Here is a 26,545-nt window from a genome sequence, read left to right on the forward strand (position 1 = left end):
ATTATTTTGTATTCGTTTCTCCAGTTGATCCCACCAACCCTCACTTCCAATGTGGAAGTATTATTTAGCATTATTATTATTCCCATTTCATGATCTCTTATGCATTTCATAGGTGGCTGGACAGATTGGATTGTCCAAGGTCATTGGCTAAAAAGTAACAGAGCTAAAATAGGTACCTACATCTGGCCTGCTTAGCATCTAGCACTAGAAATGGTGCCAGGTGCCCAGTAGGTGTTCAGAAAATATTTTGTGACCTGAATACTTCCACTGCCTGGTGGGATACTCCCTATTTGGAAGAAAAGAGATGAAGAAGACAGAAACATGAGGTCTCTGGGTGAAAGAATACTAAGAGACAAAATTTCATTATCTTTATTCTATTGATGGCTAATTCTATAAACTTTCAGTAGCTACACACAACGCAAGGCAGGGTTTGTTAGATACCATAAGGCCAGTGAGCCTAAAAAACAAGCAAATAACAAAAGCAAATATTATTCTATTCTCACTAAGAACACCTTTTGATTTTAGATAATCCCCACAAAACACTTATTTCACAAATCACCATTTAGTCATTTTCTGTTCTCTCATGCAACCCTCATGAGGTGTGGATCATCTTGGCTGGAGTTTAAGAACAAGTATACAGTACAGTTCTTCCAGCCTGAAGATACCCAGAAGTTTACAAATCATTTAATATCCTTTTCTGAAACATCAGGTCCCTGCAACAGGCAGAGGAGGTACATAGGCCATAAGATTCTTTTCTTAGTAGCTGTGCTGAAAAGAGTAAACAAAGTGTGAAAAGCTCTTTCCAACTTCCACTGAAGAGAGCAGACTGGCTAGTGCTGCAGAGAGGACTAAGGTGACCAACTCCATTCAGCATCTGAGAGGCTGAGCCCTCAGGAAAGCTTTTCCATTAGGAAAAGTCCTTAAGGCCCTGACCCAAGGACAGCTGAGTTTACTTTACTTATGCATGCTTCGCCTCCATGCTTGGACTCTGTTGCCTGCATTCTGGAATAACAACATCTTTAGTGTTTCCTACAAGTAATCTCGTGTCATGTAATGTATGAGCTTGAGAATATGTGGTACCAAACGACCAGCTTGCACCACTTATTGTGGAAGGCACGGGAAGAGTCTGGCCCACACAACACAGAGTACACACCTTACTCCCGTACCCTGGCTGCAGTGTTAGCCATTCAGATGATGATCCCTTCTGAGCCAGGTGCTAGGGCTGCACTGATGAGCAGATGGACATAGTTCTCACTCACTCAGAGCACAAGTCTGTAAGAAAGCAGTTGTGGTCAGTGCTCTTATAGGGAAGGTGTGGTCTGGACCTGGCTCCCGCCACTGTGCCTAGCCTGGATGGGTCATAGAAAGCCTCTTGGAGGAAACAACTGAGCTGAAATCTGAAGGAGCAAGTCAGTTGAAGGGAGTAGTGGACCAGACTAGGAGACTTATATGTGCAGCTACTCAGAGAGAATGAGTTCAGTGCTTTCTGAGGTCTCTTCCTGAGGTTCTGAATGCCTGGAAGGGAAAGACTAGCACCAGTGGGCCAGAGGTTATCCTTAACAGTCCCTGTGGGCCCAGGACTATTGGAGGCTCAGACCTCCAGTCACCTGAACAGCGGTACAGCGGAAGGATAACAAAAGGCAAGACCTTTACTGCATAAACGGGGGCCCAGGATGGTCAGAGCTCTTATCAGGCTAAGACACTGAAGCTTGCAATTATTTGTTCAACACACAGCTTTCTGAAGGGGTAAGGAGTGGTGCAGGGAACAGTGGAATGGAGAACATTGATGTGAGCAGGGTCCTAGCAACAAGGGAACAAGACATTCTAGCAAGAACATCTCATTGATAAATGGAAAATTTGTTTTTCCCAAGATTAGTTTTTGCCTCTATAGGAGTTTTCTGTACAAGTCATACTGCCTTTAGCTGCACCATTGTCTTACCAGCCAAGACAGCACAGCATCATTGAGACCTCCACTATAACCAGTGGTGTGGGGAGATGTTCCTTTCCCACACACCAACTGCTGCCTCTTCCGGCAAGCCATCGTGTGCTAATAGGCAGAGTCAGACTTTTAATATGAGAAGACAGTTTATAAATTTGCAGTTTGCTCAGGGTGGTCTCCATCACAGGACTTCATTCAAGGACATGAGAAGCTATTGCAGGAATGACATGGTCAGACCATAGCTCAGAAGGGTACAAATCAAGTTGCAGAAAAGCAAGACTAGAGTCAAGAAACCAGTGGGAAGGCTGCGTGGAATCACCCTGACAAGAGAGGATGTTGGGCAAAGACATATTGTGGCAAGGAAGTGGAGAGAAGGACTTAGTTGGAGAGAACTTCTTGAGGTAGATCCGTAAGACTTGGGTGAGAGGAGTCATTCTTCTGCTGTACAGTACTTTTAGCCACCAAAAGACTGCTGGTGCCAGCAACGGGGACAAGGAACATCAGGGAAGCCATAAGTTTGGGGATGTGGAGGGACGTTATAGGAGAAAGGGCATGAGTTTTGTTTGTTTGTTTTATTGTGTTGTGTTGTGTTGTGTTTTTGGTAGGGTGGCCACAGCATTCTTTGTCTGAACCAACTCACGTTCAGATATAAAGGGAGGCACAATTGGTGCCATAGGGACAACACAAGCTGAACCCAAGGGCCAGGGATTTGGCTCAGTGGTTCCACCACCTTCCTCTCAAGTGCAAGGGCCTGAGTTCGATCTCTGGTACCACCAAAAAGAAAAACAAAAAAAAGCTATCTACAACAAGCTGAACCTATACTTGGCAAAGTAGACATATGGTTGTTTTCATGGGGAAGATATATTGAAATCAGAGACACCAAAGTGTTCAAGTGAACTTGTTGAGTAGACAGTATGTGTATGAGTCAGAACTTGAGAAGAAACCATTGACTAAAGCATTTTCCATCAGGAAAATATTTAGATAAGTTGTTTCTTTCCAATTGCTTTATGATGTCTAATTAAGATACGTTTTATGGCTGTTGTAATTATAAATGCCAAAGTGAACTGGCAGAAAAAGGTCATTGCTCTGTCCTTTCATTACAGCATATCTCCTATCAGGCAGTCCAGACATACTCCTGCATGTGCCCAATAGAACTGTCTTAACCTTGAACTTAGAGTTAAGATAAAATCTAGTGAGAGGCAGCTACCTTAGAGAAATCTTTGTGAAGGTCTATCAAGAGAACAAGGATAGAGACACATACATATGCCCCTGAGAAAAACAAAGTTCGAAAACAAGTCTACTGAGTTAGTGCCATCATTTTATATCCAGAAGACAGCATGCTGTTGCTGTGGTTGTTATAATCATTAGCAATTATCATTATGATTATGACAGATGTCACAATGATGCTAAGCATCCCTCTTTGTCAACACTAGCATAAATGAATTCATACATTAAAGTTGTTTCCACTTTTAGTTCATGCTCATTTTGAAAGCTAAACCTGAAATAACATGAAGACATTATTTCTGTCATCTCCTAGCTGATTATATCATCATAAAAGAAAGCTAGTTTGGAGAATGCACACAACAATGAAGAATTTGGATAGTGAAATTGCACAATTAATACATCCCACTGTCAGGAAAAGTTTACAGTATTACTCAGTAATTTGTTAACCTGAATGCAGTAATACAAAGAACTGTTTCTCAAAGGTTGACAGGGCTGGGAATTTAGCTCAGGGACTCTGTGCCTGCCTCACAAGCGCAAGGTCCTGAGTTCAATCCCCAGTACTGAAAAAAAAAAAAAAAAAAGTCGACAAAAATCACAGCAAGTGTAAATTCTAGAGTGGTCAGTGTGGTGACTCAGGCTTCTCTTAATATCTCTTAATATCTCAGCCACTGTGAGCCCTTCTGTTGGTCGTACCTGTGGTCTTTGGAAAGTGGTCAACTGATCTTTGTTACAATCTAAAAAGTATCTGTTTGAACTTCAGTTCATGAGCTCGTTGGTATGACCCATGCTCACAGAGCCAGCAGCTTCTGAAAGAGCTATGGTCTCAGAAAGAAAGAGAAATAACCCAAGTGGCTATATCTACAGGGATAGATGGATAAACTGGCTTGGTCACGCAATGACATAGTACTACACAGCAGTGGAAATAAAAGATTCACAGGTATCCACGTCATTGTGGATGAATCTCACAATGTACACTGTTAAGTGAAAGAAAGAAAACATAAAAGAATACATACAATATTATTCCGTGATCAAAACTGAACTTTGCATGTTGTTGGGACATATACATAGCTGGTGATCCCATAAAGAAAGGCAAGGTCTCCCAGGGTATCCCAGAAAAGAAGCCTTTGCCTGGGGAATGACACAGGTTTCTAGGATTATGGCAATGTTCTAGTTCTTGACTTGGCCAGTGGTTACACAGATGTTCATTTCATAGCTATCTGTTGGGCCCTCCATTTGTATGTTATGCACTTTTCTGAATGTGTGCTCTTCTTCACATACGTTCACATACACACACACATTTTTTGTTTTTGTTTTTTGTTTTTTGAGACAGGGTCTCACTATGTAGTTGAGGCTGACCTAGAACTCACTATGTAGCTCAGGCTGGTCTCCAACTCACAGGGATCCTCCTGCCTCAGCCTCCCGAGTGCTGGGATTACAGGCACCACCATGCCCAGCTCACACACACACATCTTCAAAGGATAAGGAGAGTACATAAACAATAATATGGGGAAATTACAGTGATTTATCCAAATATGACAAAGAATTCTTCCTGTTCTATCCTTTCCTCCTTATATTCAGAGATTCTTTCCCACCCAGTACCACTTCCTTCTCAGGTAGTCCTTTCTTTCAAGTAACCTCAACTGTCCCTGCACCCCATCACACTCAGTACAGCTTCATGCCCTGGTTTCTCCCTTGGGTGCCTCATCCCAGTGCTGGGGGAAAGAGGCTCTACTTTGGAAATTCTCAGTGTACCTCCCCTTACCTCTCAAAGGATGAGAGGTCCATTCATGGAACCACTTTGCTTATTCAAAATGGAGACGCCAAACCCCTTCTCTCTGTAGCTGACCACAATATTCCATCCACGACAGCAGCACACCCTTGCACAAGGAGAAATGGCCCTGCGTATTCTTCCTGTCACCTAGTCCAAGACACTTACAAGAGTTTCTACTCTCATTATGAGTATGCAAATTGATATCCCTGCCCAAAAGATCTTAAAGAACTGGATCTTACAGGAAAATCTCTCCCTCCACTTTCTGTCTCTCATTGTACAAAGGATTGAACCCAGTGCCTTTGCCCTGAGCTACATCCCCACCCCAGTTTATTTTTATTTTGAGACAGAGTCTCATTGAGCCATTACATTGTCCATGCTGGCTCGAACTTGCAGACGTCCTGCCTCAGCCTCCTAGAGTGCTGGGATTACAGCATGTGTCATCATGCTCTGCTGGAACATATGTACGTACTCTTAAGCATCTTGGGGAAATGTGTTTTTAACAGTAACTACATTTGCCAATAGATTCCAAGCTTTCCTCCCAAAGAGGCCCACCAGGGGCAATAAGAACCATCCCCCCAGGTAAGAATCATGTCTAAAAAACCTCACACCTATTACAAACCTCATTTCCCCCAGCCTGGCAGGATTCCTGCTACCCAAGACTGGTGCTCTGCACTAAGCTTCAAGGTTTTCAAGGACCATGATTCTGTCTCCTGAGATTGCTCCATAAAAGGATGCATTTGCTGAAGACAAACAGATCATCTATACAAGAGCACACACGAGCTCTAGTCCAAACCTATTTTGGTTCCTTGGATTTGAAATCATCACCTTTGATCTTCATTTTAGTTCTCTATGGTAACCATGGTTTCCAAATCCTTTCAATTACTGGGAGTGATTGCATAAAGAAGACGTTGTGTTTAATCTCCTAAACCCATTCTGCAGTTCCTACCCCTGCCAGGAGGCAACTCCCTCGTGAAATGAACACCAGTCCCTGCTTTCTCAGGCACACAGTGGCTGTCAGAGCTGAGCGGCTTCACTTTCAGCCCACTTAAGGTGGCAGAGGGCTCGAGACTGAAGAGCCTTTGCCCAGATGTGGTGACAGCTCACCTGCCTCTCTGGCCCCTCAGCCTCAGGTCATTTTAATGCCACTGCATTTGTCACTACCGTACATTTTCCAAGCCCCATTCCCGTGTGCTCTCTCCTCATCCTCTGGGCTGACCGTGAGCACCATAACCTCCCAGCCCTCAGATCCCTCTGGTGTTCTTTTTTCTCATCTCCCTCTTTTGTCTCCCGGTACTGGGAACTGAACCCTAGGCCTTCACACTGAGCTACATCGCCGGGCCTTTTTATATTTTATCTTGAGACAGGGTCGCACTAAGTTGCCCAGGCAAGACTTGAACATGCAGTCCTTCTGCCTCAGCGTCCCAGAGTGCCGGGATTACAGGCATGTGCCACAGTGTCGAGCTCCTTCTCCACTTTTTACTCAGACAAATTCTTTCAGCCTCAGCCCGAGGCCCCGCGGGCCCCCAAAAGTCCCTTGGCCACATCACTGCGCCCTGTTCTGTACAGTCCCCTCCCACATCATCGGCTGTCCTTTGACGTCCTCCCATCGCGGACTCATCATGAGTCTGTAGATGAAACACTATTCCAACATCAAGCACTTAGACCTAGGGTCGGCTATTTAAATTGCCTAAAATAGAACTTATTTCCAACGTAGTTACACTAGCTGTGTTTCAAGTACTTGATAAGGCACATGTGCCTCGTGGCTACCATGTTGGACACCACAGAATTGTTATGCCAGTGAGAGTTTTTTTTTTTAATTTTTGAAAAGACATGGAAGGTTTGCAACAGGGACTGTCACTGGCCAGCACTGATATGAAGCAAGCAGAAGTGAGGGGAAAACAGAAGCAGACATTTGTGGAGCCAGCAGAGGCCACATAGTTCATTTCAAAGCTCTTAGGAATGAGTGCACCTGACATCCTCTGGGAAATACAGTGGCTCATTTCCTGTTCTATTTTATTTTCGACCAATTTCAAGAGAAGTCTTCATTACCCTCCAGACAACCTATCAAAACTGCCACAAGCAACATGGGTAGGAAACTGTCCCTTAAAATCTAATCTTGTGCCTGGAATCCCTTGCCTGCATAAAGCAGATGACCTGGGCACCCCGAGGCCTGTACAGCTTTAAATATCTTGATTATGTTTCATGCCAGTTATGCAACTTCAGTTTTATGACTGATTCTACTCCGATTCTTTGGCACTTGAGCCTGGCTGAACATATCACTCTGGACTCAAGTTTATAAGTCAAATAATCAATAACCGAAATGTCTGATGTTCAAAAGTACTCAGAGAAAATGAGAGCGAAGCCAGATGTTTTACTTTTCCTTCAGTGTGGTTTTATAGATATAGATATAGATATAGATATAGATAGATATAGATATGTATTGAGAATGTGTGGGGTTTTGTTTATTTTAGTAAGTCCTTCTCCCACTCTCTCTACCCCATCATAGCACAATGCACACACACGCACCTATACTCCAATGTGTTTTTAAAAAGAAAAAAGGAAAAGAGCTCCTATACAAACTCAAGGTCTTTGAGGTTCATCTTTAACCACTCAGTTTTAGGGTTCCTCTTCATTTTTAATCTCTGGTGATGCCACCATCAACTTTGAGATTCTTTTCCTCATCCTCTGTCTGCTGTAGAAGAAATCGCTTGTGCAATTTATAGCTACACAGAACTTTGAGAAGAGACAGATTATGGTCCTCTGTCAGCATTCATAATGTTTATTTTGCATGACTTCAAGCATTAAGCAAAGCCTCAAACCATTCCTAGCGTTACTAAATGGATTTAATATCAGCTTAATTTGATCCCTGTAAATGCAACTGAAAATCTTTCATCTTGATCCTGCTAAGAAAATAGTAAATCACATGAATGATAGGGAATGTGCTTGCATTTCTAATAATAATTCTGGAGCAGATGGTTCCCATTTACAACCTTTGCAATTAACATATCACCACTAGCAGCACACCAGGGCTCGCACGGTTCAGTTCCACGCAAACATCTTCTGCTGTCCTCTGTCCATCTCCAAAAGAGTACATTCTTCCTGCACATTTAGATCTGGAAAAGAAAATGCTGTTCTTTCAACCGCTCACGTTCAGCCTTACACGGGAACCTCCACTGTGATTTCACACACAGACTCTGCCCCTTGCTTCTGGATGATTTCTCAGTATCCCAGGGGGAAAGTCTTTGCAGTAGGAAGCCTGTGCCTTTCCTTTCTTCTCTCATAAAAAGCAACAATTGTATCATTTTTATAATACCAAGTATTTTACCTCAGCGCTAAGAGCCCACATCACAGCAGCCAGATTAGTCATTTTAATTGATATTTAGCAGAAAACCCTTAGCGGGAAAGGAATCGCTACCATTCAGGGTTCCAGTAGCTTTTTCTTGGGCCTCGCTGATATTTGCATACTTTGATCTGGATTCGTGGCATGTTTACAGATTCATCACCACACTCTCTACTTTTGAAGGCACATGGTCAGTTTCCCAAGAAACAATTTCAAGAATTACAGCGACACACATGGCTATGGCGAAGCTTTGGCTGCCACAGTGGTCCCTCCTGTCACCAGGTGCCTGATGGAAGGGGAAACGCAGATCAAAGCAGTGTACAAAATGAGCTGACTGTGACTTCTTTTTTATAAGAAAGCTCCATCTCTGTTCTGTTTTTCTGTGTTTCACAATTTAGACTCTGCGTTGCACATTATGGCAGAATTCTCTCCAGGAAAATTGAGCTCATCAGGACGTTTACACATCCTCACTTATACACATCTGGACGTGTTATATCTGAGAACCGGGAAATGAGAGTGTGTTCACAGACCGTGCAAAAAACAAGAGCGCGCAACACCAAACCCATTTATTATTCTTGGTGAAAAAAAAAATTGTCTGGGCAGCTTCTGCAAGAAAAGCAAATGAATGGAAGCGTGAGCAGAGTGCTAATAACACACCATAGCTCCAGATTAAAGTGCCAGCGCTTCTGCTCAGCCTCTGAGCAGATGAAATGCTTCTCTGAGTTTTCGTCAGGAAGAGGAAGATACTCAGAGAGATGTGAGCTGCGTGACCAGGACGCATTTTTCCCACGCCAACCGTGCCTTATCAAGCCAGAAGCAGAAGCTATTGGCAGGGGTCTGGATTGAGGCTGGAGCCCATGGCAAAACTCAGAGGCAAAGGAGTTGGTGTTTCCAGGCATCTTTGCCAAGGCTCCCAGGAAGTTTACCTTGTACCCAGCTGTCTTTGGTTTCTGAACAAAGGCTCAGCATGTGCGGACCTTCGACACCAGCACCCTCCCATTATCAGGTACAGCCCACTTGTCCCTCTAGTGAGACACTGCCTCACTCTCAGTCAGTCTGACCTCGCTGCTTCAGTGGTCACAGACTCGGAGGAGACTCCTGGACTCCTTCCCAGACCAAAGAAGCAGGGACTCTTAGGTGACAAGGCCCTGGCTGTACCCTCTCCAGAAGAGGCCAGAATTGCCCTCTGTTCCTTTGGGAAAAGCCCACTGCCATGGAAAGCAAATCCAGTTAACTTCTCAGCTTGCCCCGACATTGATTTTAAGCTTCTCCAGAATCTGGCTCCAGACAGGAGCCTAGACAGACACCCCCAAGTGTTTCTCCTTAAACTTGAACACTGCCTCTCCTTCCCCTGGGAAAGCTGTGCCTCCCAACCTTAACCCTGCACTGCATATTTACAAAATAAAATCTTCGAGCATCACAATTAATCCAATCTTTATTGCTTATTTTCTGCCTTTAAAAAAAATGCCCTCATGGCGTATTCAGTATTTGAGTAAATATGACAGGAAGTGACTGACAGAAAAATCCACCCTCTGAGTTTCAGCAAACATCTGTGACGGTGAAGCGGTGAGGGCTGCCTGAGAGTCCCCCGACTCTGGGGTTCTGTGGATCACCCGGAGCAACACAGGCCCCCAGGAAGCCTCCTCCCTGGCAAGCAGGCTGCCTTGGCTGAGGAGTAGGAGCCTGAATGACAACCCAGGAAAAGGAGGAATGACAACCCAGAAACTCTTGCTGCTGTGGGCAAGAGACAATTTAATATAGATTTACTCTGCAGTGAGGGCTGACGGGCGGAATATTCTCTTGAGTTTGAAATGAAATCCTGAATTATCCCTCAAGTACATTTACTATCTCTGCTACTCTTCAGATGGAATCAAATCTTCAAGTCCCAGGAAGTAGACCTGTGTGCGCCCAGAGGTTCTGGAAGACAACTGGACTCAAAGGCATCCCACGTGCTGTGCATGAGCGAGGTGGCCGAGTTGCAGGGATCTGCTATAATCTGCAGTGTGACCATCTCACTATGCTGCTTTCTGATCTTGTTCTGCTGGGTTCATAGGCCCAACCAGGCAGAGAGCCAAAGCTTCTAGAGTTCAAAAAGCAGGAGTTCCCAGAGAAATGAATGAGATCACCAGTTCTCCCAGCTCCGAGTGAAACCTCATTTAGATACAATAAATTGCCCAAATAAGAATATAGGTGAAGCACTTTGCAAACACAAATTAAGTACTGTAATCAAAGGATGGTAAATTTACCAAGAGTGTTAGAGAGCTACTTAGCTTCCCTGATTGTAGGGTGGAGATGATAACAGCCTGCATATATCAACGGCAGGGAGAGAAATTAGTGAAGCCTGAGAGCCCTAACTTGGAATTTGGTGACAGTGTTACCCAAAGGAAGAGTGAGAGGGGAGGGTCTTGCAGTAGTGCATACCCAGTGTAGACTGGATGTGGAGCTCCATCCTTCTAAGGGAGTTCCCTGAGAGACTTAAGTGACTGAACCTGACTTCAATAGCAGGGCTCTCATGCTGTGTTCCACAGTGACTTTCATCTGAAGGGGCTCTCACAAAAGTGAAAAACACAAAGCTGTTGACAACGCTAGTGATTCGAGTTGTTTCTAAATACAAATTATCCAGCAGTATTCAGTCTTGGTCCAAGCAGATATTTGATGTAGGAAGTGCTAACTTCTAAAATGGTTATCAAGTATTAACAGAGTCGCTGGGATTTTATCCTAGCCTAAGTCTGAAAATTTTCTTCCCACTGCCAAGTTTTTCACACTCACTACTGTTGACGTTTGGGACCAGTTAAGTTTTGGGGGTGGGGGTGGAAGCTTTCCTACACACTGTAGGATATTTAGCAACATCCCTGGCCATTACCCACTAGAAGCCGTGATCAGTTGTAATAGCCCAGAATGTCTCCAGTCATTGTGCGGTGTCTCCTGAAAGCTACACTTTCTCCTGGTCAAGGACCACTGTGCCTCAAAGAAAGGAGTGACTTTTTCTAAGTCACAGTTTCGCACAGAAGCCTGTCAGTAAACCCTTTTGTGGCACCCCAAAACCAAGTGAGCCGTTTCAGCTTGGGGGAACATAGATGGGATAGAATAACTAGGGTCTTCAGCAGAAAGTGAACCCAGAGAGCATGGACATGGGTGGGAAGGTCAAAGTAAAGGCCAGGAAAAAGCAAATGGATTGAGGCCTACAGGTTGCTTCATCTTCATTGTTTATTCTCCCGACAAGGGCTCTCTGAGTCTCCACCATGCACCTGGCTTGGCGCTACACTCTGTGAAGAACACAAAACCAAAGTGACTGGGAGTCCCAGACCTCCAGAGCCACAGACTGCATGAAGAAGAGGTCTCAGCCATGTCCCACAGTAGAATTGCACCCCATAGCAGTAGATGATGCGTGATGGTGATCCTGTAGGACATCCATGTGGCACATGCTGTGGGACATGGGGAAGGCCCAGTCCTGCCTTCATGGTCTTTGCAACCCAATGACAGCCACTTAACTGCACTAGGCCTCAGTTTTTCCATCTCTAAACTGCAAAGGCTGGACTAGCTGATCTCCTAGGGCTTCAAACTACAACATTCTGTGACTCCAAGTCCTTTGGGTTAATTGCCTCCAGATGATAGGTTGCATTTAATGTATTGAGCACTTTAGGATCGCTCCATTCTGAGTTTCCATTTCCATCCTATGGCCCATTTAATCCCAGAACACTTTATAGTAAAAAATTATATTTCCAAGTTTGTAATAGCTTTAGCTTGAAATAGATATTATGCTGTAAAGATCACCCTAGATTTGTAAAGCCAAACTCAGAAACATGAAATGGCCCATAAGTGCTTTAAAATTAATTTGATCTTGAATGTATCCGTGAATGAATGGGCTGGACTTAAGCCTTTCAGTTTTTCACTCCATCTCAAAGAGTGCACAGTACAATCTGTAAATCATCTCCACAATTGCTGATGTGACAACTAAGCTGAGGGGAGAGGGAGGGGGAGAGAGAGAGAGAGAGAGAGAGAGAGAGAGAGAGAGGGAGAGATGACTAATAAACCATTCACACAAGATTTAGGGGCTTGGGAAACACAGGCCAGGCCCCGGCTCGTGACTTGCTTTCTCTGAGTTATTCAAGCTACATTGTGTGACTCAGGTGGTATCCAGATTATTCTGTGCAAGTGGGCGTATATGAATAGGGGAGGGCACCGTCGAAAGAACTGGGACTGAGGTCAGAAGGACTCAATAGACACTTTACCTCTCCACTCACGAGAGCTTCGATAAGACATGGGAATAGAGAGTTGATGGAATGAAGCATATCTGGACAGAACGAGCACTATATACAAGGATTCAGACGGAATTTGCCGCCATATTTCAGCTGCTCTTGCAGATAGAAGCAACATGAGAGATAACGGACTCAGAGTCACACTGACCTGGGATCGAGTGTTAGCTCTGTCACTTTCTAGTTCTCTGACCTTGAGAAAATGACTGAACTTGTTGGAGATCCTGCTTCCTGTTCCATATGGGAGGATTAAATAAAACAATGTGTGTGTTTCAGGATTGAGTCAGCAATATACAAAAAAGAAAAATACAAATATAAAGGTCTTAAACATGGTCAAGGTTGAGTTTCAGTCACATAACATAAGATCTAACAGTAACAAGTTAGGGCCAGTCAACATCAGGATAAGTTTCCCTCTTTGTTTTGCTATACTATCCTTTGTGTGTGGCTCCCATTCTTAAGATTACCTTATAATTATAAAATGGCTGCAGTAGGGCCGGGGATTTAGCTCAGTGGTACTGCCTGGCTCGAAAGCACAAGGTCCTGAGTTCAATCTCCCGTACAAAAAAAAAAAATGGTTGCAGCAGACCCAACCTTCACACTTGCATTTCAGACAGAAAGAAGAGGGAAACTCTGGTGTGAATAAACTACAATAGTACATAAGGTCCTAATGAGATAATTGACAATGTGAAATCGGAAGAAAAGGGCTAAAGATGTAGGGAAAGTGGGAAGGGTAGGGGAAAGGTAATAAGGGAAAGAAAAAAAATCGGAGAAAATGAAAAAATGGAAATAAAATGTTTATAAATGGGGAGGGGAGGAGGGGGTGAAAGGAGGGCAGGGACAAGGGGAAAAAATGAGAACCAAGATCTGTCATGTAAAGATGCAAGATCCCAATGATGAATGTAACTGTACTGTATGCCTAAAATGTACCAATAAACTCAATGAGGAGAAAAAAAATTAAAAAGTGAAAAGAAAGAAGAGGGAAAGACAAAAACAAGTTTTCCTCCCCTGAGTGAACACCCTCTGAGAAGTTCTCCTAGATGTCTCACCCTACGACTTTTATTTATACCTCTCTTCAAGAGGAGCTAGAAAAGTTAGGACTTTAGCTGGATACATTGCTACCCCCAACACCAGAGGGAAAGCCAAAGAGGGGAGGATGTGATAGTGGGTAATTAATGAGCAGTCTTCCCAGTAGTATGCAACACACCTAATGTACTGTATCTAAAATGTACCAATAAACTCAATGAGGAGAAAAAAAATTAAAAAGTGAAAAGAAAGAAGAGGGAAAGACAAAAACAAGTTTTCCTCCCCTGAGTGAACACCCTCTGAGAAGTTCTCCTAGATGTCTCACCCTACGACTTTTATTTATACCTCTCTTCAAGAGGAGCTAGAAAAGTTAGGACTTTAGCTGGATACATTGCTACCCCCAACACCAGAGGGAAAGCCAAAGAGGGGAGGATGTGATAGTGGGTAATTAATGAGCAGTCTTCCCAGTAGTATGCAACACACCTACCAGCAACACATAGAATACATGAAGAACAATAGTTGTTATGACCGGATTCATTCTGCATGCTATCTTGGAAATGCATGGCCTGTCTCATTACACAGACTCTCCCAGAAAGCCTAATCCATCTTTGGATCTCAGAGGCCTCCACTACCCTTTGGAGATCTCAGAAGAGAGGTTAGGCCCTCTTCTGGGCAAGTCTTGACCAATTTGAAAACAGCTGTCCTGTGCTCATCAGATCATCTCAGCCCCACACTGACTGTCCATAGAGCCTTTATTGTCACAAGTCCTGAACACTCTTCTTCAGCCAGATCAAGGAAAAACAGAGAAGGCCATCAGTGCTCTAGTTTGGACTCCCTTTGCAGCTCATTCCTTCCATGGCTGTCTCCTAAATTAGCCCTGGAGACAACGAAGGCTCTGAGACAGCCGCCGGTCTCTGTCTGAGATGATCTAAAAGACTCAGCTCATCTTCTTTAGCTCTGATGCTCTCATAGCAGAGAGGCAGGGCTCCTGGGTCCCAAACTCCACACCCTCAAGTTCCCTGGCCCAGCAGGAGGGAACCAGCAGCTCACTGCATCAGCAGGCAAAATGGCCAAGAAGACAAGCTCACATAATGGGAAAGGAGCATCCCTGCCCCAGCAAGCAAAGAAGGCACGATCTCCAGCCTGGCCCCCTCCTCTGCCCTTTTGTCTGAAACCAAGAGATGCAGATGCCAACAGCCCTTCCAGAAAAGGAGCAGTGGTGCTTGATGTGGCAGCACATAAAGGAGCAGTGTTCCAGGGCTACAGCACTTGCACTCAGGAAACACTGGCTTTAGCAACCCTTCCCAGAGGGCAGGGAGACCAGGCCTCCTATGAGAAGCAGGGCCAGCTGGCCTCCCTGTTCTCCAGCCATGCTGCTGTGAAGTGAAGATTCCCCTCCCCTTCTCCAAGCCCAGAGCAGCTGAAGAAGCCACCAGACAAATGACATAAGTGGGAAGGTAAGAGGAGAAAATGAGTCCAGAGGCCATACTTTCGAGGCTCAGACTGTGGCATGGCTCAATCTTGATCCCAGGACTTGGGTCCAGCCCTCGCTCCCAAGGCAGAGAGGAAGTCAAAATTGAGAACATCATAAGACAGGTCACTCTCATAGGGGTCTAGTGAAACATAAAGGAAGAGAACCGAAAAAATAAAATAAGATAAAAGACCCACTTCTGCAGTGGAGGGTGCTAGAGGGTCTTTAAAGTCATGGATCGCTGGCCTTCTCATGGGACATATAGGAGAAGAATGGGTTTGCTTTGGATAGGTTGTGTGTTCATCTTGATTTACCTAAGACAGTCTAAAGACTTAATGTAATTATTAACAGTGTCCACTTTCACTCTCAAAACTGACTTGATTGAACAACGAATAACACGGTGACTATCTTGGAAAGGTATTAGAAAAAAACTCCTATAATTCAGATATAAAATTAAAATTATATTCTTATTCTAAGCTCTTTTAATCAAAATAACAGGTCATCAAGTTGTACTTTTAGTCTTAATAAAAATATATATTACCCATGCATAACGTGATACTGAAATTAACTCAAGATGCTTTCGATGAAAGTGCAGTTTATGCAGTTCTTCATTCTCCTGACTGCTGGGAAATTCAATTCAGGCAGTTCCAACTTATGTATAGAGAACTTGGAGAGAAAGTAGTTATGTACTCAAAACTTTTGTGTACTCGAGAGCATTTTCTTTTCTTAAGGAAAACTGAGCTTGTTTCTTTTGCAGAAAAAACAAAAAATCTTAAAAGACCAAGTAAGAAGCAGCATTTAGAGCCTGCAGCTCTATTTCAATTTAGGTGTAACCATGTCCTGTGACAGATAAGAGAAAGGAACTCATGTCCACCCCTGCTTACCCCTTCTTCTCTTACAATCCCACCCTTATTACACCAAGTCACCAGGCAGCCCCTTAAGATTTCCAGGTTCTCTGATAGCTCCCTCTAGCAGTTTTCTTGTTTGAAAAATAAAGATACAGTGAGGGTTTCCCTGCTTAACAAAAAAAGATTGTGGAGATAAATGGAGTAATGTTTCATCAAGCACCTTAAATACATCAGAAAAAGATGCTTCGAGACAAAGATGAGATTCTAGATATAGTATCCAGAGCAGCTAGATCTGAATTTGAATCCCCACCAAATCCACACAACTCCCTATCAGTTAGGCGACTTTGCTTAATTGATTGACACCGTTTGGAGTCGCTGTCTTCATCCGTGGAAGGAGGATTAATAACACCTGCCTTTCAGGTGTTATTAACTGCCTGCTACACGATAGCCACTCTCCAGTCCCTCTCCCTGATTAGCCCTTCAGTCATTTGGAGCTAAATGATATTAGTACTATGTAAATTTTCCTGCCCCCCTGCCTCACCTATTTTTCTGTCTTTTGCCATTTCAGTGTATAGCCATGAAAGTTAAACTGGAACAGAGAGAAAGCTTTGAAATGAAATGAAACTCACAGAAATCAGCCTTATCCTTTGTTATTTTCAGTTCTAGTAAAAGGGCTTGATGGGGACAATAGATTTGAATGCTGGGTTTGGAACACTGAGTGTTTTAGATGCAGCACTAGCCCCTTTATGGTGGAAAATCTAATGCTGGCTGTAATGTCTGTCATTCTATCAGGGAATATTAACACCCATAGCATTACACCCTCCATTGAACATAAAGAAAACAGGAAACTATGAGACCAAATACACATTCAGGGACTTTAATTTACAGAGCTTGAGTGCATACCTCAAAGGAGAGTTTTCTCACAACCAGTGTTCATTCTGTCTGAATGTGTCACAGTGTAATACTCTTGCAAAGCATATTTAACCTGGAAAATTGAGTCCTAAAGCATTTCTTGTGCTCTGCTCATTCTCAGGGTACTCTTTCATCTACCTCACAAAGCTCTCTCCCAGCCACAGCTTAAATCTCATCATAGGATCTTTCTGTTCACTGCTTCCACTTGATGAAAAGGTCAACTAGATGTTAGAGTAACTCGATCAGGAAGGTTCTCCTAGCTCTGGAATCTGTCCAGAAGCCTCTAGAACCTTCTTAATCATCGCTTCTCTCACCTGTATTTCCTGGCTATTCTTGGGGTTCAGTGGTGCCTGACCAATATTCTTTTTTTTTTTTTTTTTTTTTTTTTTTTTTATTGTACTGGGGATCAAGTCCTTGCACTTGTGAGGCAGGTGTTAGAACCACTGAGCTAAATCCCTGGTCCTTGACCAATATTCTGTAACATCATTTACTTTTCAAAATCATCTATTTAGGCTGATTAGACACCACTGGGGTGTGGCTGAGCAGGAAGGACCAAGATGGCAAGTCCAGCTAATTCCTCACTAATGAGAATGATGATAATGCCTATTCAATTGGTTTCTTGAGATTAAGTGAGTTAATCTCCTGCCCCCCCAAAAAAAAACACACTTAAGGATCCGACACAGAGCGACTACTCATAAAATATTGTTTAATTAACCAATTTTTGCTGTGTGTTCTGCTAGTAAATGTGACTTTTTCCATGGCGCCCCACACTGTGCTCTGGGCAGGTGCCATCCAGAGCCATGAGATCCTGCACAGACACAAGTGCGCCCAGCAACATGGATGAGCCGTGAAGCTGGACTGGCACTCACGCTTCATTCAGTAAATACTTACGGGCACCATGCCAAGAAATGGTAAACAAAGTAGACAAAATCCCTGCTCTCTTGAAGTTTGTTTTCCAACAGGGGGAATCAGACAATAAATAAACTTACATAGCAAGAAAATATTAAAGGATAAAAAGGGCTGAGCCGAGAATTTCTAGCTGGATAATATGCTGGAAGGTGACCAAGTCCCTGAGCTAGGCTGTAGTCAGAGGGACGGCCCCGAGGAACTCCCACTCGGCTAGAATGTGGGGAAATGGGCCTGGCAAGCATCAGAAAGGAAGAATCCCAGGTAGAGGGAAGAGCAAGGCAGGAAGAAGGCCAGGATGAATAGACCTGGTGGTGAGCTGAGGGAGAGGGTGTGAAAGCCTGGCGGACCAGGACCAGGACCAGGACCAGGATTTGGATGTCGCTCTACTGGTGGTGGGAACCATGAGAGGTCTGTGGACGGGGTGGCATTCTCTGCTCCGGTTTTTAGAGGCACTCCCTGCAGTCTGGTCCCTGTCTTGTGCTGGCACTGGGCATGCTGGCCCCCTGCTGAGGCCCATCCTGTCTTTGGAAGCAGCCATCAACACAGCCACACAGGAAGAAGGGTTCACACAGTCAAGGGGTCGCTACACGCTAATGTGAAAAGCCTATGATTCTTCCAGTTCTTTCACCACTCATACTTTTAGGAAGTGACAAGATAACAGCACTAGTGGGTGAGAGGTGTCCATCTTCCAAGAAAATTGACGAGCAATCATAGAGTATCAAGAATCTGGAGAACAGGGACCTTGGGTCCCACAGTCTGACACCATTTTTCATGAGTTCACTGTGCTCCCTGGCCATTTTGATATTTCGGAAAGATCCACCCAGCCATGAGCCAGGCCAGCTCTGGGGATGTACAACAAGCTGCATGCCAAGGACATTCGGCTCTGATCACTCGTTAGTCTGTAGAGTTCCTCTTAGGAGCTATGTATCCTAGAATCTAGATTTACTCCTGAGGACATATGAAAACTGTTCCTCGTCTGGCGTTTGGGTTCTGACAATGTTGGAAATAATCCCAAAGCCCGGTGACACTAAGGTTGATGATGATGATTTCCGTTCCATTACAAAACATTCAGTCCCTCAGCCCTGCCACCAACTGCATTTAAAGCACCAACCGTGTTTAAAACTTGCCAAAGTGTTTCAACTCTGCAGCTTAGTCTACCCATCTTTAAAGGGAGGAGCTTGGATGACTTCTTGCCAGCTCATTCTCAGCCTTCGTATTTGTCCGTGTGCCATCACCCTTAATTCCTAGTGGTCCGTGTTTCTGAGGTGGCAGGATCAGGGACAGGGGCATCTAATCTACCCCTAGAGTTGATCAGATCACAACAGGATTGAGCCTATGCCTTTGACTTCTGTGGCACCCTTCATCTTCACTGGAACCAGCCTTCTCTGAAGGGAGGAGTAATGCTCTTAAGTGGGTTTAATCTTCCTCACTAAACTATCATATTCTCTCTCCCACCTCTCTCTCTCTCTCTCCCTCTCAAACGAGGCAAGTGCTCTGCTGCTGAGCTACATCCCCAGCCCCCGTATACTCTTTAATAATGCTGTAGTTGCTAAATTTTACTACATATCTTGTATATTCAATCTTCAAAATATTCCCATGATTATCCCCAATTTAATACAGGAGATTGAACCTTGGGAATATTAAGTAATTTGGCCAAGGGCACACAGATACCAAATGGCAAATTTAAACTCAGGCTGACTCCTAAGCCCGCATAGGAATTTTGCTGCCACAGTCTACACAGTGATTTGGGCTTTTTGTTGTTGTTTTAGTTAAGTTTGGGGGCTTTTTGTTGTTCTTGTTATTTTGTTTTGTTTTGTTTGTGGTACCGGGGATTTAACCTGGGATCTTCACAGTGAGCAACATCCCCAGCCCTTTTCTACTTTTTTTGTTTAGAGACAGGGTCTCATTTAGTCATTAATTTGCCCTCTGGGCTGGAACTTGCAATCCTCTGCCACAGCCTCTCAGAATGCTGGGATTACAGGCATGCGCTACCACACCAGACCTGGATCATAGTGTTTGATAGACATTATTCAATGCTAAATAAGAGATTCCTGAGTGAATAAATGTTTAATGCTAATTTGACTTCAATATTTACCCATACTACTTTGGGTTACATATATAACCTTGCTAACCTCACCTTCCCTGCTTGGATATGATGCAGAATTGCTTATAAATCCAGCCCCTGTAATGACTGCTTAACCTGTATAAGGACTTAAGTGCTTAACCTAAATAGATGGTTAACCTTAACCTTGTCCTTCTGCATTTAGCCATCTTTTTTATTCTCAGATGGAGGAAAGGGATGAGAAAGGCATGTGGGAGCAACCGGAAGAGATTTGTCAAACTATGACTCTCCCCATGCAACATCCAACCTCTCCAATTAGTTCCAGTGCCCTCTGCACAGGAGAGGGTGTTTAGTTTGGCACAAGTTCCCAACAACCCACAAACACGTCCATCAGGAAGAATCACTGCTCCGACGTGAGCTGCATCTGTGTGCTTGCTTAAGTGAAGACTGATCCCTGGGAATCTGAATTGAGGGATAAGGTTCCATGTGGCTGACTTGAACATAAAGATACCAGAGTCCCAACTGTAATGTTCATTAAATAATTACCCTCTGCACTTTGCAATTGGCTTTTGACGGAAGCTGACACGTTTATGTTTTGTTGTATCTTTTCCAAAGTCCAACTTGTAGAGAATAGTACTGTACACCGCATTCAAGTTTATTACAGTAGAAGAGATGTTACAGGGTACCATCCTATAGAACAATGATGAAAGTGTTCTGTGTCTGCTCTGTCTCATGTCACACCATAAATGTGGCTTTTGAGCAAATTTTATTTGTCCAGTGAGATGGAGGAACCAAATTTTTAATTCTATTTCTTTTTCATTAAAGTTAAATAGCCACATGTGGCTAGTGCCTTCCATCTCAGAAAGTGCTAGTGTAAAGAAACAGCCTTTCATGTCTTCTAAACAAAATAATGTGGTGCCTGGGTCCATTCCATTTTTTAAAAATCACTTTCTATTCTGCCCAAAACAAAAACAGCAACAATGCTATAAAGACCAAGAAAAAATTCTAGCACACTTACATTTCCACAAAGGAAAGAGTTCTTAAAGGACAAGAGGATTCTGACCCAGGCACGCATGAAAGCAGGTAGGCAGGGAAGGAACTCTCCCCTGGGAACTCCAGTGAATTCCTCTCCGTCCACAAGACACAGAAGAGAGAGACTGTCAAGGAGAGAAATTCTCCTTCAGAGAAAAGACTCCATGTGTTTTTAGCCACCTGTCACTCCAGAGGGAAGACAGGATGGCAGTGTTAAATTGGTGAGATTGTTAAACAGGAAACCTAACTAACCTACAAGGCCAGGAAAGGAGTTTAAGGTGCATTTTAACTGACAGAACCTCGTTCCTAAAATCTGGTGTGGCTGCTGCTGTCTATCTGGCAGATCCCAAACTTGAGTCCTTTTCTTTTATAAAACTAACATTTTCATTAAAAATTCCACTCCACAAAAGCAGGATTACATTGATTTTCATGTAAAGCAAATGTTAAGAAAATCGCAAAGTGACCCAGGATGTGGCAAGCAACAGAAATACAGGACACAGGCTCTACCACAAAAAAAAATGTGCACTAAAATGTCTGTTCTCTATGAGAGGTAGTGACTGAAAGAGCCAAGTAGAAAGGATAAAAATGGGGAAGAAAATCATTAATGGACCCAGAGAAACAAGCAGAGATGAACTCTGAGTTAGGACAGTTTCTCAGTCTTGATTTCAAGGACATAATCTTGGGGAGTCTTTGGGTTCACTAAGAATGTTTTGTTTTTTTACTTTGCCAATTACAAAAATAGAACTTGACTTTGTTCAGTGAGAATTTTCTATGGAAAAATCATATTTAAAGAATAAGATTTTTAGCCCATTGTGATGGTTCACATCTGTAATCCCAGCACTCTAAGAGGCTGAGATGGTAGAATCACAAGTTTGAGCCCTGCCTGGGCAATTTAGCAGCTGAGCCAGATCCTTTCTGAAAAGTACAAAAAATAAAAAGAGCTGGGGATGTAGCTCGGGCTCTGGGTTCAGTTCCTAATACCAAAAGAAAAAGAGATGGTGGCGGGGAGGAGGAGAAAGAGAAAGGAGGGAGGGAGTGGGAAGATGAAAAGATCTAGCTTTCTTAATTAAATATCCCTCAGATGAAAGCTGAGGAAAGATGTCAGTGGTCTAGAGGGTTCTGAAAGAGCCATAGTTCATTCAAATGTGGAGATCAGTGACCCAGATCACACAGGGAGTGACCACACACACACATTTGAGTTTTATTTTATTAGTGGAGTTAAGCAGCTTCCTAACTTTGCCCTTAGCTTGCTTATGAAGAAAATCACCCCCCTCTAGGCTCAGAGGGCAGGTTGATCATATCATTCATACGTTACAGATTGAACAGCCTTAATCTGAAGATCTTAATCCAAAATGCTCCACATGCGGACATTTTTTTGAGCACTGAAGTGGTGCCACCAGTGGAAAATTCTACACCTGTTGTCATGTGAGAAGTTTTGACCAAAACACAGGTGAATTTAAAATAAAAGTGTGTAAATTACCTTCAGGCTATTATATATGAATTATAAATAAATTTCATGCTCACACTTGCATCCCATCCCAAGATATCTTACTGCAGAAATACAAATATTCTAATCCAAAAAACTTCATAATCTGATCCCAAGCTTTTCTGATAATATATACTCAACCTATATTACCTAATATGTTTCATGGCTTTAAAAAATGCTCCTCTTCTTAAGCTATATTTCTTCCCTGAAGGGCCTCTCAATGGAAACTCGTTTTTATTAGGACTTTATTTCATGCCTGTGCTATTCATTGCTCCCTTTCACCACTGAACACGGTGTGAGTTTTTGAAGGAAAAATCAGTCAACACTCAGCATTCCACCTATTATCCAGTGCCGCCTAGGAAGTGGGAAATTAAACTCTAAAACCCAAACTCCCAGGGCTTACAGAAAATCACCCAGATATTAAAAAAAGACTTACTCAGAGGGACATTTTGGTGATTTTTCTAAAGTTTCCAATGGCTGAGACAGCAAGTTTGAGTAAATCAAAGGAAACCATAACAACTGTCCTTTGTTATGTTTTGAGTACTATAAATAATGTTATTTACTGAGTGAACTCTCAGCCTGTTCACGGATCCCCTGCAGAAAGAGTGAGCCTTGCATTTAGTGAGCACTCTGAACAGAGCAGATGTGGTAGAAGGCCTGGCTGTGGGTTGGTCACACAAACCACACACACTGTACCCGCATGAGAGAATGTTGGCTGTTCGGAGGATGCGCTGAAAATAAGAACCACCTTCTCTGTAGGGAAGAATGGACAAAGTCCATGGCAGGCATATGATCCCTGTGTCTGAGGGTGACAGCCCTCAGAGGGACCCGAAGGAGGTTTGTCCTGGGCCCTGACTGTGCATCTGACAATGAGACTCCCTCGATGGCCTTCAGGCCACATTCTGCACAAAGCCCTGCTTCAAGTCAGCTGCTCCACCATCGGGGAGTCCATGAAGATATTAAGTCCGTACCTGAGCCTGTTCTTGGAACTGCACGACAGAGAATTTTAGGAGAAATTGTGGAAAATTGAGACCAAACGATGATAGGGAGTCACATGTATTTTACATGCTGTACATGTGTGTGTGTTGTGGTGCCTTTATGTGCTGTCCCTAAATTGTCTTATGTCTCCTTTTCCCTATGTCTTCCTGGACAGCTTTCGTTTTTACCTCCTCTTTGCCTCTTCTGGGAATCTCTCTGGTATTTCTCTCTCTCCCTCTCTCTCTCTCTCTCTCTCTCTCTCTCTCTCTCTCTCTCCTCCTCTGTCCTCTCTCTCTCCTCTCCTCTTCCAAGTGTCTCATTTTGCAAGCCATAAAATTAAACCAGACGGGTCTTTAAAATAAATTTTGCAACAACTAACTCAGGTTTCATTTTCTCTCTCTTATTAAGTCAAACAGGAAGAGAGTAGAGACTTTATAATCTCTCAAAAGAGTTACACTTCGTTGATGACACACACACACTCCTATGATGTTGTTAGACCCCAAGACAATTTCTCTATCCCTGATGCCAGGGAAAGCAAGAGGAGAGACAGAGAGGGCAGGAGAGGCTTCGCCCACTGCCTTGCAGAGCGAGGGGGAGACGCTCCCCGCCCTGCCCTTCCCAGCCTCCTCTTTCTACCCCTCCCTGTGCTGCCTCCTTCCCCACCATAAGGACTTCAGCTCTCCTACAATGCACTTTTCAGGTGGTTAAAGCTGGTGCCTTGACTGTTCCCAACTACCAACAGCCAGCCCCCAGCGTGCCCGATTAACTTCCATGCCCCCCTTTCCCTCCCTCCTCCCTCCCTCTCTCCAAGGTCGGTCACTATCATGAGTCAAGCCCAGGACACAAAAATATTCTCAGGGTTACCCAGGCACCAACCTCTCCTCGGGTGAGAGAACCTATTGTTTTGGCTTTTTTTCTTTTATCTTATACTCAGCTAATGAACTTTTTCTCTCTTTTTTTTTTTCCTGGTTGTTAGTACATGTTTGCAATACATCATGATGATTACACTTATTATGAAGAGTTGGTACACGGACATAACACGTCTTGATATTTTTTCACCCCTTCCCCGCCCATTTCTCCCTGCTCCTTGCATCTCTTGGTCCCCTTCCCATCTGCAAAGCCTCTATTTCCATTTTTTCCTTTCAATTCTTTTATTTTCATCTCTTTCCCTCCCTTTCCTTCCCTCCATCTCTTAATCCTCTTCCTGACTGAAAAAGATCTCCCTACTTCCTATTACCTATCTTTTATTTTGCTCTTTATTTATATGTTGGGTTTCTCATGTAGGATAAACCATGCAATATTTAAGCTTGCATGCCTGACTCACCTCACTTAACATTGTGGTCTCCAGGTGCACCCACTTTCCCACAGCCGCCTCAGCCTTGCCCTTCTTCGGGGCAGAGCAGTACCCAACTGTGTGTAAATTCCACATTGTCTTCGTCCATTTCCCTGGGGGTGAGCACACGGGGCTCACGAATTGCACTGCTAGGAACATGGGTGTGCATGGATCGCTGGATCCTCCTGTTGCCTCTTTCTTGCGTGGGCTGTCGGACTTGGCCTCCATCTGAGTGCAGCTCTGACCACCTTGGCAGGGAACTGGGACTCAGAGAACTGCGAAGTGAATGCCATGAACTCTTTACCAAGCGTCACCTTGTGCAAGGTGAGGATGCTAAGGCTGTCAGAGCTGCACCCAGGGCTCCAGCCCTGCGGACGCTCCTGGGGGTTGATGGGCTCACTGACCTCCCACCCCCCAAAAGTGTCACTGCTGGTCCCATCAGCAATAAAAGCATAACTGCCTCTACCCCTTCTGTCTAATTAATGACCTTCTTCAATTGATATGGAACCAAATGCAAGATGATAACTCAAGATAATAACTCCAAAGCAAGATAATGACTTCTTTGAAATGATTCCCTTTGAAATCGTCTTGTATTTTCCATCCTAGCCATAATTTGGTAATTGCTTAATAATTCTGTTTAAATGTCACCATTTCTGCAAACATCAATTCATTAGACCTACTTTTTCTGGCTGCCAGTCCCTTTGCTTCCCTAGTATCCTCCATCTCTTTCTCCCCTTTGTACCTGTGCCTGAGCAACATCCTAATGACACAAATAGCATCCCTTCAAAAAGGGCGGTTAGCAGCAAATCAAGGTGTCTCCCTGTGTTTCAGAGCCCGAGCAATGTAATCTCTGTCCTTGAAACGCTACCTGTGACTGCAAAGATGTAAGGCTACGTCTTTAAGCATCCAGCTTCCCTGACAGACAAATGAAGCTGTGATCACTGCAGCCTTAACCCCTCCTCCCAAGCGTGGGGGAGGCTGCAGGCAACACAGTGAGAGGCTGCTGAGAAGGAAAAGCCCAGAGCCAAGCCCAGTGCCAAGCCCCGAACCTGCAGCCCAACCAGCAGTGACTCAGCTGGGAGATTCCGTGGGGGCGGGGGTGCAGTCAGGTGTGAGAAGGCCAGCCAGGCCAAACCTTGCTCAAAGAAGGGTCTCCTCAACTCAGATGTCCACACACACACACAACCCCTGCATGAGACAATGCCCTGGCTCCAAGCTGAGCCTTGTGGCCATTTCTGTTTCGGGGCAGACACCTCACTGCCGGGGCAGCCTGTCCCCCTCTTCCTGACAAGGGGACTTAACTGACTCTGACACCTTCTTCTCTAAGGTTCCCTTGCACAGTCTGCCAGCTGAAATCCTCCAGTGTCGACCTTCATTTTTCACTGAAACAAGAACTCTGGCACTCAATATTAAATAATCAGGCTTCCTCATCCAAATGCTCATGCCCTGAAAAAAGCCAACCCAAGTGTTCATTGTTAGGGACCTGACACCGCCATCGCTGTACTCTCTTGGCTCTTACAATGACCTCAACGCTCTTTTCTTTAGTTTCCCTCCGCACCCCCCTCAAAGGCCACAGCTGTCCGGAGAGGTTAAACCTGAGTTTCTGAGGACCAAACCCATAAAGGGCAACCTGGCCTGTGATAGGTTAAAGGTAGCCCACTCCTCATACGTAAGCAACAGCCCAGGCCAAAACCAATCAAAGGACCTTCCTTTCTTTGTTCTTCTCCTCTACTCTCTTCTCTCTCCTCTCTCCTCTCTCCCTAACCTGCCTTCCCTAATAAAATCTCCTGTCGGACCTCTCATGTGTGGCCTGCTTGTTGAGCGTTGCTGTGCCTCTACATTCGTGTCAATGAAAAAGTGAGGAAACGTAGAGGAGGCCTAGATCTTCTATCCTGAGACCTCCCATGGGCAGGTAATGTCTAAGAAAGGATGTAGAAGTCAGGCGTGGTAGCACAGCCTGT

General features: G+C 44.1%; 1 protein-coding gene across 3 annotated transcripts in view; it reads left to right on the forward strand.

Annotated features, from left to right (window-relative positions):
- Lhfpl3 (LHFPL tetraspan subfamily member 3) overlaps positions 1 to 26,545 on the forward strand; it is a 514,451-nt gene that overhangs the window by 443,957 nt on the left and 43,949 nt on the right. Inside the window, exon 3 of one of the 3 annotated variants that reach the window (XM_010634015.2) lies at positions 8,673 to 8,830. The exons of the other annotated variants lie outside the window; for them this stretch is intronic. Within the exon in view, the coding sequence (XP_010632317.1) occupies positions 8,673 to 8,788 (116 nt within the window). The 3' untranslated portion in view covers positions 8,789 to 8,830. Of the gene's footprint in view, positions 1 to 8,672; positions 8,831 to 26,545 lie in introns of those variants that run through there. 3 annotated transcript variants of the gene reach the window in all.

Source organism: Fukomys damarensis, unplaced genomic scaffold (genome assembly GCF_012274545.1).
Source record: "Fukomys damarensis isolate Sample0158 unplaced genomic scaffold, DMR_v1.0_HiC HiC_scaffold_4, whole genome shotgun sequence".
In the NCBI taxonomy this organism is placed as follows: Eukaryota; Metazoa; Chordata; class Mammalia; order Rodentia; family Bathyergidae; genus Fukomys; species Fukomys damarensis.